Below are 12,621 nucleotides of genomic sequence, written 5' to 3' on the forward strand. Positions count from 1 at the left end.
ACCGCTATGAATAGGCAAGATCCCAGAAATCGTAAAATTCCATATTTTTTTAATTAAAAAGAAAATCAGGATCCTGGGGGCACAATAAATTCTCGAAATAAAAATCTGAAAAAATTAGAGAAATGTTTTGTCTAGATTTGGAGTCGATTTATGACCTTCCATCATGACGTTACATTTAACGATCACCCTAATATACATACCTAGTATAGATATACGTCAGACACAGCATTTCATCCGCATTTCATACGATAAAAACGTTTCCTATTTTTATCGGTCACAGCAACATAGACGTCCGGATACAGCAGGCAGAATTGGAGTACAGATTGGGAAGGGAAGAATTGGAACTGTTGACCCTCCGCGAAGAGAGTCGAGCCCTTCAGGCGGCTTTAGAGCTTGCGGATACGCAAGAGAAGCAGAAAAATCACACAATATTCAGGTATCCACGTTTTACACAAAATAAATAATATCTTCTATATTTTTACCGGTCCAAAAAATTTCTTGCAAAAAAAAAAAAAAAAAAAAAAAACAACAAAAAAACATTTCTTCCTTATTTCAGCTGTATTTCCGGATCCACGCAAGTAACCGTTCACGCCCTCGAAGTCAGCGCCGACCCTAAAAGTCCCAGATTTGGAGCTGGGCCTAGAGACGATGTACCGGGCCTCTACGTCGATTGGGCCGTTGAAGATTCAGGACTTTGCAAGGGTGACAGGTGAGCATCGTCGACGGTCTAAGAAATATAAGAAAAATGTATACAAGTGTCATCGAATAAATGTTCTTATACCTTGCATCTGCGATTCTCTATCAAAGTTGTACGATTTTTTTATTTTTTTGTTTATAGATTTATAATTTTTTTCAGAATTCGATCTGTAGAGTTTTTTATTATATCGTTTTCCTCCTCTTTCATCTGAAAAAAATACAAAGGCTACCAGAATAATCGGACGTAGGTTTGCATAAGGATGAGAATCGGATCATGTTGTGGGCATGATTTATATACGAGCAGCGTTCTATCAACGCTTAGAACAATGCAGGATCCTGACAGTCCGCAGGTTCCCAGGCAGTCGTTGTAGCGGAGCGTGGCCAGAAAACACCGGAAGTTCGCCATGTGCTCCCGCTAATTGCGCTACCTGAACCGGTCGCACGACCTCGTCCCCAACGTTGTTAGAATACAAGGAACCACCTTGTTTTTTTAAGCCTCGTGTTTGCAGGCACTGTGTAGCAGACTTAACGTCGCCGTGTGGAACGCGGTTTCATGAATGAGGCAAACAACCTAAATTTCATGATAATAAACATAGATTGTAATCGTTTTAAAGAAATGAATTATGTAACGGGTTTAGAATCGGCTTCCTCGCGGTGAGTGGAAAATAATTTCGAGTACCTTGGCAAGTGGTTGGATATACCTACAGTATAAGGAATATATCTCATTAGTCATATAACAATATTAATACTGCGGAGAGTTAACGATCCCAGTTTCCTGTTGCTATAATATTATATACGCGATGCATTACAGTCAGAGATGTGATTCTCCTCGACGGTTGTACTTTTTTATTCTTTCATTCTTGGCTGTTATCTTCTCATCAATTCGGTATTATTTACCGCAGGATCCTGGAGGTGAACGGCAAGCTGGTCGTCGGTGCCGGAAGGAGCGATCTTGCCAGACTTCTGGCTGTCGCACCGGATGCCGCGCAAGTCGTTGTTCTCCGGAAGGGCGAATCTCTCGCCGCTCTTCGCACCCTCAGATCCGACAACCTTCGACTCACTCACAGGATTGGTTACCTCGAGGAACAGGTCAGGGACCTCTTGACTCCCTCTCGACCTCCAGCACCTGCCGAACCTCCGCCCAGTCGTCGGGAACACGTCCAGGTATTCATCGTTCTTGAGCCTTTTCCTGGGTCCCTTTAACACCTCGAGAGTTCATTCTCCAGGTCACCTTGCAATAAACAAGACCAAAAATAGTCAAGAAAATAAGTCAGAAGCTGGGCTTGCATGATTTAAATTTACTCAGACCCAGAGTAACACTACTTACTGATCGAGATCTTCAAGCCTTGATTCTGTTGCTTCTTAACTCTTGGATCAGTCGATAAGTAAGGCCCATTTACTGTGCGCAGGTTTTTCAAAAGGGACCCCAAGTCACAGCTCTGGTTGGGAACTTGCCGGGTTTGGGGGCGAAAAGTCCAGCCGAACTGAGGCAGAGCTTGCCCACCGTCAGAACGAGACACGGGGATCATCCGCGTCGGATGAATGAAACGCGGCTCTCGAAGGAGTCGGACTTTGGATCCGACGGAGCGACGAGCCACGGTCACAAGGCGAAAACCAGGCAGAGACCTCAGGGTTATCAGCTGGCCAGATCGACGGCTAGCCTTGACTGCAAGCAATCGCATTCCGGGATACAGCGGAGACCTCTTCGCGCGGAATCTGCAATGGAACAAGTTCATAAAAGCAGGAGGAACGCCCCTTCCTTACAGTCTCTCGAATTTGACTCGGAGCCAACGTACTACCGAATCCAGGTAACGAAAGTTCGGTGAGCTGCTGAATGATGCTAGTTTCGTCTTTACTTCAAGCTTTGGAGTTTGGAAAATGGTCTACAATTTTTTAAACCTCGAAACTAATAAGCGGAATTTCTAATCTCCTCGCGGTAATTTATTTTTCACAACGTTTCCACGAAAGTCACTATTTGATTCATGTAAATTGAGAGAGACTAATTCGAACCTGAACCGTTTTAGTTCCTGAGAAAATTATTATAACGTTTACAAGAATAGAATGTGTGTTAAAATCTGGTTTTTATGTCTATACCGTGTGAAAAGTGTTGAAAACGTTCTTGCGAGTATAATGCAAGTTCGGTAAAACACTGATGGACCATTTTTCAAATTTTGCAAACTCAAAATCAGGATAAAACCAGTATATTTCGGCTTTATAATCACCATTCATTTTCGAGCCTTCTTCTATCAACGGCAGCTATTCAAAGTTGACTAAAAAATTCACGATAATTCACGGAGCATATTTTTGGAGGGGTGAAAATGTATTCTCTATTTTTTCTTCTCCGCTTCCAGGACTCCCAATCAAGGGCATCCGAGCAGTCCGACGGGTCCATGATGTGTTCAGGATCCCACGAGAGCCGGACGCGTCCAACGCCACCAAAGAAGCCCCTGCGTTTATCGTTGCACAGAGCAGCTAGTCTCCAATCGGTTGAAAGTGCGCCGCCAACGCCTCAGCACGAAGCAAGTCGAAAACCTGTGAAGAGGAATTACCGGGGCGATCCTCCGACGGGCCTGGACAGAACGGAAGTTTACTCGGAGCGTGGAAACGAGCCTCTTCAGTCCAGCCAGCAAGCCCCAGCTGGTAATCAAGCTCCACAACCGCCTCCGCGAACTCCGTCCAGAGCAGAATCCTGCCAAAGTGCTCTTAGGTGGCCATCTCCGAGGCCAAGACCCCAGCTCGCCTCTGTTCCGATGGAGAAATGGTGCTGATTACAGGATGCATGCATGGACACGAGGATTAATTATCTATAGATATGGGTGAACATAAAAGTGGGTGAAATTTTGGAATTTGTACAACAAATTTCAATAACTGATTGTTTTATTCGAACGTATGTAGAGCGAGCTTTATCCACGTAATTTGTTTTTTTTTTTTTGATGATTTGGGTGTATAAAAAAATATGTAAATAAATCTCGATTTGCATACTTTTGAATTAAAGAAATCGTTATCGGATCCAATAATTCGTTCGTCGATATATAAATTACCAAAATTCATTCACGGTCTCGGAATTCTGCTTGTCTACATTACCCCTGATGGAAATTATGAACAGCTGGGTCGACCAATTTTTTTTTTTTTTTTTTTTTTTTTTCTTCTTGTGAATAGGCGTGTCTCTCCAAGGGACCGAGTTTCTCTGTGTATTCCATCGAACAGTCTGCACCATGAATTTTACCAACATTTTCGCTCTTGCCAGTAGCTTAAGAAGCTAAAGACCGAACGTTTCAATCTATCGAAAATACGTAGTTATGGATGTTGTACCTATACGTGTAATACATAATTATATACGTTTACAGTATTCGACAGTGTATTTTTCCTGGTTTAAACCTCTGAGTTTAGTATCTTAGATTAGCAATAGGAAAAAGTAGTAATTGCACCTAATAATAGATATGAATGTTGATGTAAAAAGTGATAAAGTATGATAATTACTCGTAATAAAATAGCCTGAAAGTACGATTAATTCTGCAATAGGTAAGAGAAATATTTTGAATTAGTACGTCACTTTGTACAAAATAAAATAATTAATCAGTTCACGTTAGATGTATAGTGTATAAGTACCTATAAGGGATCATGTAATTGTCTGAACAATTCGAGTTACGTGTTAAAAAAGTCAGAAAGCTGCTAACAGCTATGAAAAATGAACAAATTCGTGTTCATCGGCGAAATGAAAGATCCACAAGTCTGCCAGGTATAGAGACTCACAAATTATTTACTGACTTTTCGCATTTACGGAACGTCTTGTACTACTTTTCGTAAGATAATTGAACTCAGAATTGAAAAATCCTAGCAGAAGCTGCTGCGTTTAACGCTTACATAAATTGGGACGTGAGTTTAACGAAGCGGTACTAGACTTTAGAAAAATGTTCGGATGAATCGGTGTGAAAATGTTCTCAATGTACCGCATCCAATATTTACTTATTTGTACTTTGATGATTTTGTGATTTCGTATATACGACTTGTAGAAATAAAAAAAAAAGTAAAAAAATAGTGAAACTGGTTATTCTTTCATGGACAATTATTTACCCACGAGAAAAATTATTCTTAGTACGGATGAGATAAGATCATAATTAAATTAGAATTGATTAAAAATATATAAATTATTTTATTGATACGTACTTAAACGTTACTATAGCTAGTGTATATTAATTCAAAGAATGTTGATTTTTCTTGTTACTTTTTAAGAGCTATTCGGCACAGGCGGGCCAAAAGACTCTGCATTTGAAGCAGACTGTTCATTCCATTAACGATGCCTAAATGCGTTAAACCGATTTCCTGAAAGAAATAAAATCACGCAAGTTAATAAAAATCAAGATGTAAAACGTCGGCGAAACTAACCTTGATGAAATCAAGCTTCATTTTCTCATCTATATCGAGATTTTTGCAGACTCTGAATATGTTTCCAATAATATCCTCAGCGGAGTATCCCATCCTCCATAAATGCGACATTACCTGCAATCGAAACCTTTTCATAGTGACCAGAAGTTAAAAATTATGAGGGATGTCTAGATCTATAATCAAAACTCACCCCAAACGATTTATCGATGTTTCCCTTTGAGCATAATTCAAGCATTTCTTTAACGAGAAGGGGATGCGGTTCGTCGCACACTTTAAACACATTTTCTCCATTCACATGTCCAAACCCGTTGTGAGTCGACTGCAGATTGTTCAACGCTTGTCGCATGTCTCCTTGAGCAGTGAACACAATTGCTTCCAATCCATCGTCAGTGTAAGATACCTTGATGAAAGAAAAGAAATTACAAACAGTGTTTGAAATAGTTGGATAAATGGAAAAAGTTTAAAAACGTAATCATTTCTCTCACATTCTCTTTTTCGCAGACTTGAATGATTTTGGCCAAGACTTGGGCGTCGGACAGTTTTCCATACCGCAACATAGCGCATCGTGACTGTATGGGTTCGATGATTTTCTCACTGTTGTTACAGGCGAGTGCGAACCTGGTCGTGTTGCTGTAGATCTCCATGGTTCGGCGTAGGGCTTGTTGAGCGCCATCGGTCATGCTGTCCGCTTCGTCGAGTATGATTATCTTGTGCCTGCCTTGAGGAAGGGTGACCTGTGCCGACGGTTAAAGAATCCCTAACATTTCCGGTTTCAAACTTAACGGTACATTAATAAACAGTCAGTTTTTCCGCAGCGCACCTTTTGTTGAGCGAACATCTTGATCTTGTTTCGTACGACGTCGATTCCTCTGTCATTGGACGCGTTGAGCTCAAGAACGGCATCCTTGAAAGCTGGCCCGAGAAGAACTCGAGCTAGACAGAGGATGGTCGTTGTCTTTCCCACTCCAGGCGGCCCAGCGATGATTATATTCGGCGCATTTCCGTTCTGGGCAAAAACAGACAACCGCGCAACCGTGTCCTCGTTGCCCACTATGTCTGAAAACACTTGGGGACGATACTTTTCCACCCTGAGGGTAAAGGGGATGAAAATGATCGATTAATCTACCAGTCATTTCAAGATATGAAGTCACATGTTGTCAGAGACGTGGTGAAAAGAAAAGTAGACAGGACGGTTGAAACATAACCTAACATAACCTAGCAAAACCTACTTAGCCTAGTTTGGTAATTTTGCTGATGACTTACCACGGCAAATGCGAGGCTCTGTAACTCGATTTACTCTTCTGATTCAAGCCGCTGGTTGACGGCACGACCTCGACCTCCATCGGCTCGTCATTTTCGTCGGCTCCAGCCATGTCGAGCGATCACAATTGCCGATACCGAAGAAGACAATTGACCGTCGTTTGTTTACCACGAAAAAGCGCGGGACAAGAGATTTGAAAAAGCACCGATAGGTAGCAACACGTCTCGGGTGTCTCGGGCGGCGCGGAATTCAAAATTCAAAGTGTTTTATTTCGGATCTTTGGATTGTCCGCAATATTCTGTCACTGAATTTGTGTATGACATTGAACGTTGGATCTAACCTGTCAAACATATCGACGATAACCGGCAAACGTCGATTAATAATTAGGATCAGTTTAGTGGAAATTTAAAAAGAATTTTTATAAACACTTGAATGTATCAAAATTAATTCTACGATGTGATTGACATGACAATAAAATTCGACACAAAATAACTATCACCAAAATGTATAGTGTACTATTATGTGGAGATCATCGAAGAAACTAATAGTTGATTGTCTTCAGTTCATATTCAGATGTGGTAGGCGTAACCTTGGCGTTGACGATTTGGAAGATATTCCCGAGTACGATCCGCACGACGTACCTGGTAACGTGTTACTTTCATTCTCACGTACTCGAACAGAACTGAAAATCCAAAACGCAAATTCTATTCCAAGCAGAAGTTTTTCAGATAAATTCAAATACTTATGATGGTAAATTTTCGTCATATATTTATTTTTGAAAATTTAATTTAATACCCGTTTCTCTACTTCTTCGACGTTGTTTTTAATAATCTTTTTGAAACTACACTAGCTGGAATTATTTTGCACTTTTTCACGATTATCTGTCAAATTGTTACCATTTTTATCTTGTAAGTAAATCACTCCAGATTTCTAAATCTCATTTTTATTTATTCCTGTGGGAAAACCTCTTTTTTTTTTAATTAATAAAGCACCACTTTAAAGTCACATAAATTTCAATAAACAGACGCGGTTTTACTGCAGCACTTGCACAAACAAATTCAAGTGAAAAAATCACTCAAATAATCAACAACCACATTACGCACTTTGGCACGCTCTTGATTCGCACTATTTACTTCGTAACATGGACCGTATTCAGCGTCCGAGATGTTGCTCCCAGATCGGTCTGATGTACACAAAGCGATCGGAAAACTCGGAACGCCGATTTATGAATTCGCCACGATTTGCGCATGCGCAGAAATCCAAAGTATTATTCGATAGTTGATTCAGCCTGCCAAAATAGCGTTGAGCTTATCGCACGTTCATAATAACGAGTCAAGTTGAGTATCTGTACACAGTTTATGTGACATGAACGCAAAACATAATGTAATAGCTGTAAAGATCACCGCATTGCTCACATTAATCGCTAAAAAATTTATTTAAATGTTGAACTATTTTTTTCCGGAGGAATGTTTGACTTTTTTTTTGTTTCTCAAAATCTCAAACTTATTCCAGTGTCACTGACTTTATTGAAATAAAATTTTCTCCATCTTAGCAACTTTATTTATACAATTAAATTTTCAATGTTTCCAATTAAACGTTCTCTCGACACCTTAGCGTTGTCTAAATTTACCTAGAATTTTACCTACATAGTTATTTCGAGGATACGCGTGGAAAAAAATTCTTTTAGCAGGCCTATTTCGACCTCAAGTAGTTCATTCAAAACCGTTGAATATATACTCTCAAATGGTTCTCTTTGTGGTTTGTACAGTACATTTCCAACCCCACACATTCGGAGCATCGATTGTACCGAGGCAGGATGACTTGCAGCACAGACCGGACACACCGGGTTTTAGACGTCATTCGCCACCTGAAATAGTAGCGAAGGTACGGCTCGCTCTGGAGGAAATGGGCGAGAAAAAACCGTCGGAAAAAGCCCGTGGCGACCATCGTCTGTCCTTTGATTCCGAAATTCAGTCGAACTCGACGGATAATACTTGAAAAAGAGCTTCGCCCGTCTAGATTTAATTTCTATTTTGGTTGTTTGCCGACGACCAAAACTGTCTACACATTGACGTTCAATCCTGAGGCTCTTTAAATGCCAGAAATATTTTTTCGCGGAAATAGAATGGGTCGAATATCCTGGATCAAATGATTTATTATTATAGCCAACGTATCGCTGTATCGTGATTCAACGTTTGTACGGGACTACTAATATTGTTTTCACTTGAATGTTGCAAAGAAATAAATCGTCCATATATACACAGTCAGAATATTTGAACTCACTTTTTGAATTTTATCGTTCATATCGCTATCAAATTTGAATTTGAACGGAATCCCGCTCGGCTCGTTGAGATGTCGGTGACGCCATCTTGTGGATTGCATATAACCTAGGATGCAATCTGTAGTGCGAGTTGCAGACAGTAAGGCGACAATTGCATCGCTCTTTTTCACTTCACACAACATATTTTCATCCTTAGAATTTAATCAGTGTGAAAAACTTGGTATATTTTTACGTCAATAAGGTCAATGAAGGTGGTAACTGGTAAAGTGAATTAAAACTTATGTATAATATGAAATCAGTTCAACGCATGTTTATTGCTGAGAAAACTGCGTGCCAGGAAAATTGGCGAATTGTGCCTGTAACGTAGGATAATATATAAATTGTGTTTCGCACACTTTTATGGGACTGGGAATTTACAGGAATCCAACTATTCCGCAGGCGACACGATTCCCAGCAGCACCTGTTGTCAGACTATCGTCACTTTGTCCCCGTCCAAAATCGTCAGCTTTTTCATGGACAACAAGCGTTCTGCCTATCGCACCACGAACTCCAGTCAACGTTAGATAATGGTCCATTTTATCCACTTTCGCGATTCCATCTTCCCCCGCCTCGATGTTTCCCAAATCACCTACATGCCGCAGAAGGTCGTTTGGGGCTCCGTGACGCATCTGGAATTAATTGGCGGGGTGTAAATTTGCTGATTATAGGAATAGATATACTAATAGATAGATTTCGACACAAGCAAAAAACGCGAAATCAGCGTCTCAGGTTGTAATTCGTTTTGAAATATTCAGATTTTCCGAACCTGTAACGAAAAACAAGGCTTAATTGCAGACCTCGGGCTAATTTTCTAATTCCAGTAGGTGAATCAATTCAATTTCTAGGCTCACTTACCCTTCACAAAATACCCATAATTCCAAGGCATCGTGATAATAACTTTTTCCAAAATTGTCCCAATTTTATTAAAAAATAATTTCTATATTTTTGAGCGATATAACTTCATCTCACAATCAGTCTAGAAATTCCGATTTTCCACAATTAATTACGGCCTGACCAATCCATGTATTTCTTCTATCTCGTCATTACAAATTGGCAAAAAGTATATTTTAGGGAGTGTTTATTACCGTGTAAGGATTGTAGTGACCTGCTGCAGATTTGCATCCTTCTCTCAAATCGCCCTTTTCGTGAACGTGGAAGCCGTGGAGTCCGGGGCTGAGTCCTTCTATTGTCCCGTTTATCCTGAGTCCCTCAAATAATTGTTGAAGCGTCAGTTCTCCACGGGGTCCATCGACAGGCGAACCATCGTCCCCGAGCGCCCGAATTTGGACGACTGCTTTCAGTCCCATTGACTATAATATTTTTTTACAAAAATCAGTAGATCCCCGGCCATTTTACCATTCCCTTTCTTTCTGGATCGACGTGATCGTTCAAAAAATAATAAGAGAGGCAAAAATGTATTTGCTAAGTGTGGGGTTCGAACCCACGCTCCCTGACGGGAACCAGAACTTAAATCTGGCGCCTTAGACCGCTCGGCCAACCTAGCTGATGAATTGATGCTTCACAAGAACATTAATATATCAAATGTTCGTCCGTACGATCGGATCTACAGCTTGTGATTGATGGAGTTATGCGCATGCCCATAAAATACTTAATCACAGTTCCAGCGAGTGTTTAAATGACAATTTGATCGTTCGAAATGCGTTTAATTTAAAATAACGCATCGCGATACACTGCGCCTGATTACACGCAACACTTGTTGCGAGGAGTTGCTAAAAACTACGATTTTTAAAGTAAAAAACTACTCATTCAAGGAGATTTCGTTTGTACAATAATTGAGAAAAGAACTCCACGCTTACAATTAAACAATACTTCCAAGTATCTCTGAAGATGCAGAAACACATTATATATCTTTTAATATTGCTGATGTAGTACTACGCATTCATTCATGTTCGAGATGTTTCAAGCGTTGGAACAAAATTGTGCCAATACTGTTTCAACGATTTTTATTTTTATAAAATAATACAATACTACAAGGGTATAAAGAAACTGAAAAAGACGAAATTACTTATTCGCGTTTCACGCACGGTACACCGCCCTTGTATTTTTCTTACTCACGCGAGAATCTCGCGTCGAAATGAATAATCAATGCCTTAAATCAAGGCCCATTGTCCATTGCGTAACAATACATTATAAACAACTCACGTACCGTTCTCCACTATGATCCACTCTGTGATAATTGGCAAATGACGAGAAGTCCAGAGAATTATAAAAATCGCAACAGGGACACTTTTATCAAGATGTGAACGAGGAGCAGTCGACGTAAAACTTAAAAAGACGTAAAAATATGGGTAAGATGCAAGAGGAATACGTACGAAAAGGTAGGGCTCCATGTAGACCTCGTAAAGGTCGCTCCTGTAGCCAGGAAATCCGGGAAGACTCCTGATGTAAAGAGTCCTGTCGTAAATCTCGCCGGAAGCGATGCCGAGGAGACTGCAGACGAACCCAACGATCAACACCTTGGCGCACGACATGGCGAACTATTGTTCGGTAAAAGAGTAATATATACAGATAAAATATCGCAAGTTGCGTGGTACCGGGTACCGCTAATGATAAACTTTCATCTCCAAAGACGGAGCTCTTTGTGTGTCCCTGCGAAAAGGCGCAGTACGTTTAAATACTTGGAGGATCTCGAAGACCTTGGTGAACGATGAGCAACCAACGAGTAGGCCGTCAGTCAGTCGTCAGTCGAGTGCGTCTAATAATGTGGTTGGCAAATTTGTGCACGCGGTGATGTCGGAGCTTTTTTTTCCTCCCGCTTGTTTTCCTTCCTGGTCCTTCTCTTATTCTTGTTTGTTCTGCTTCCTCGTTTTCCTACCTTCTTCCAACACGTGTTTACATCACCTTCATACCGGCTACAGAGACTCGCAAGTTTGCGGTAATCAGAGCCTCCAACCTGCGTTTTATACCAACCGGCAAGCGGCTTCGAGGTTTCTTGCGATTTCCGTAACGCGTTTTCTAAACTGCGTTACCTCGAGATATCAACTCTTCCACTTTAACTTCGAACCTTTATTGAGATTGGAATTGTGAATTGCACACCAGGTCCTTACTGAAAATGTTCATGAGATGTTGTAACCGACGTCAACGTGTAATTTATTGCACGATTTGTCTTGTGAATTCGAGAAAAATATGTAAAAAATCATGTAATAATTTTAAAATGCACGAATCGTCAAATATATGATTTTTGATCTAGTATATTTGGTGGTTCGTATTTTTGTGGTTCATTAGGTAATTTTGTCTTCATTTTTCTCAAATCTACAAGATAAATCATGTGCTAAATCACACGTTTATGGTCATTTGAACTGGGGGTTGCAATAATTTGGCAAAAACTGGTAATGAAATCATGTGATTCCCGAGAAAGCGGAAACGCATAGAAATCCGTGACGCTTCGCACCGCTTCCGGTATTTCTTATTCTCTTAATCTTCATTTGAGGTCGTAAGCATCGATGATCAGTGTTTTGAGTCGGTGGATACATCGTCGACCTTCCGGCGGTACGTGCAGCTGCTAAGCGGCAATGTTAATTAACCGGTAATCCAGCCGTGAATAATAGCCAGGAATTATATTGACGACTGCAAATGAAATTCCGAAACGTGCAACGCTATTGCGCACTCGAATATTGCGCTTACGACAGGACGTTGGCACCGTCTGATGCAGGACGCGTTCTGCATGCAGGGTTCAGTTGCTAAAGGATTAAGAAATTGCCGATTAAGATTTTTAAGAAATTGAAGATTATGATCCAATCTGCATTATGATCAGCCGGACAAGGATATTACGGTACTGGCTGACAGCGAACTCGACGTCAAGGCTGATCGCGAAGACCTCTAGGATACCGGGGTCAATGACGATGCGAGTTTTCTCGCCTATCTTACCTCTGAAACGACGTCGTCGGAATACTTCGAGACTATTTTGCTCGCTTTGCTTGCTCGATAATCTCGTGTG

The 12,621-nt window shown here is 40.7% G+C and overlaps 3 protein-coding genes and 1 non-coding gene across 5 annotated transcripts in view; 1 reads left to right on the plus strand and 3 right to left on the minus strand.

Annotated features, from left to right (window-relative positions):
* Positions 1 to 3,502, plus strand: part of LOC124410593 — a 55,343-nt gene extending 51,841 nt beyond the window's left edge. For both annotated transcript variants that reach the window (XM_046889085.1, XM_046889084.1), the window contains 5 exons: positions 281 to 436; positions 557 to 709; positions 1,599 to 1,860; positions 2,106 to 2,504; positions 3,048 to 3,502. In XM_046889085.1, coding sequence (XP_046745041.1) covers positions 281 to 436; positions 557 to 709; positions 1,599 to 1,860; positions 2,106 to 2,504; positions 3,048 to 3,464 — 1,387 coding nt within the window. In that variant the 3' untranslated portion in view covers positions 3,465 to 3,502. The remainder of the gene's footprint in view (positions 1 to 280; positions 437 to 556; positions 710 to 1,598; positions 1,861 to 2,105; positions 2,505 to 3,047) is intronic.
* Positions 3,503 to 4,829: 1,327 nt separating this feature from the next.
* LOC124410403 (replication factor C subunit 2) lies at positions 4,830 to 7,048 on the minus strand. Its single transcript, XM_046888736.1, has 6 exons — positions 6,346 to 7,048; positions 5,903 to 6,170; positions 5,568 to 5,816; positions 5,273 to 5,482; positions 5,083 to 5,196; positions 4,830 to 5,019 (listed from the first exon to the last, which is right to left on the minus strand). The coding sequence occupies exons 1-6, from the start codon at positions 6,453 to 6,455 to the stop codon at positions 4,918 to 4,920; spliced, it is 1,053 nt and encodes a 350-aa protein (XP_046744692.1). The 5' UTR covers positions 6,456 to 7,048; the 3' UTR covers positions 4,830 to 4,917.
* Positions 7,049 to 8,921: 1,873 nt separating this feature from the next.
* Positions 8,922 to 11,406, minus strand: LOC124410196 (superoxide dismutase [Cu-Zn]-like). Its single transcript, XM_046888379.1, has 3 exons — positions 10,997 to 11,406; positions 9,749 to 9,973; positions 8,922 to 9,292 (listed from the first exon to the last, which is right to left on the minus strand). Exons 1-3 carry the CDS (start codon positions 11,153 to 11,155, stop codon positions 9,038 to 9,040), a joined length of 639 nt encoding a protein of 212 aa, XP_046744335.1. The 5' UTR covers positions 11,156 to 11,406; the 3' UTR covers positions 8,922 to 9,037.
* Trnal-uaa lies at positions 10,084 to 10,167 on the minus strand. The gene has a single exon. It is a non-coding gene; the product is annotated as a tRNA-Leu (tRNA).
* Positions 11,407 to 12,621: the final 1,215 nt, after the last annotated feature.

The sequence above is a fragment of the Diprion similis genome, chromosome 9 (assembly GCF_021155765.1).
Source record: "Diprion similis isolate iyDipSimi1 chromosome 9, iyDipSimi1.1, whole genome shotgun sequence".
Taxonomy (NCBI): domain Eukaryota; kingdom Metazoa; phylum Arthropoda; class Insecta; order Hymenoptera; family Diprionidae; genus Diprion; species Diprion similis.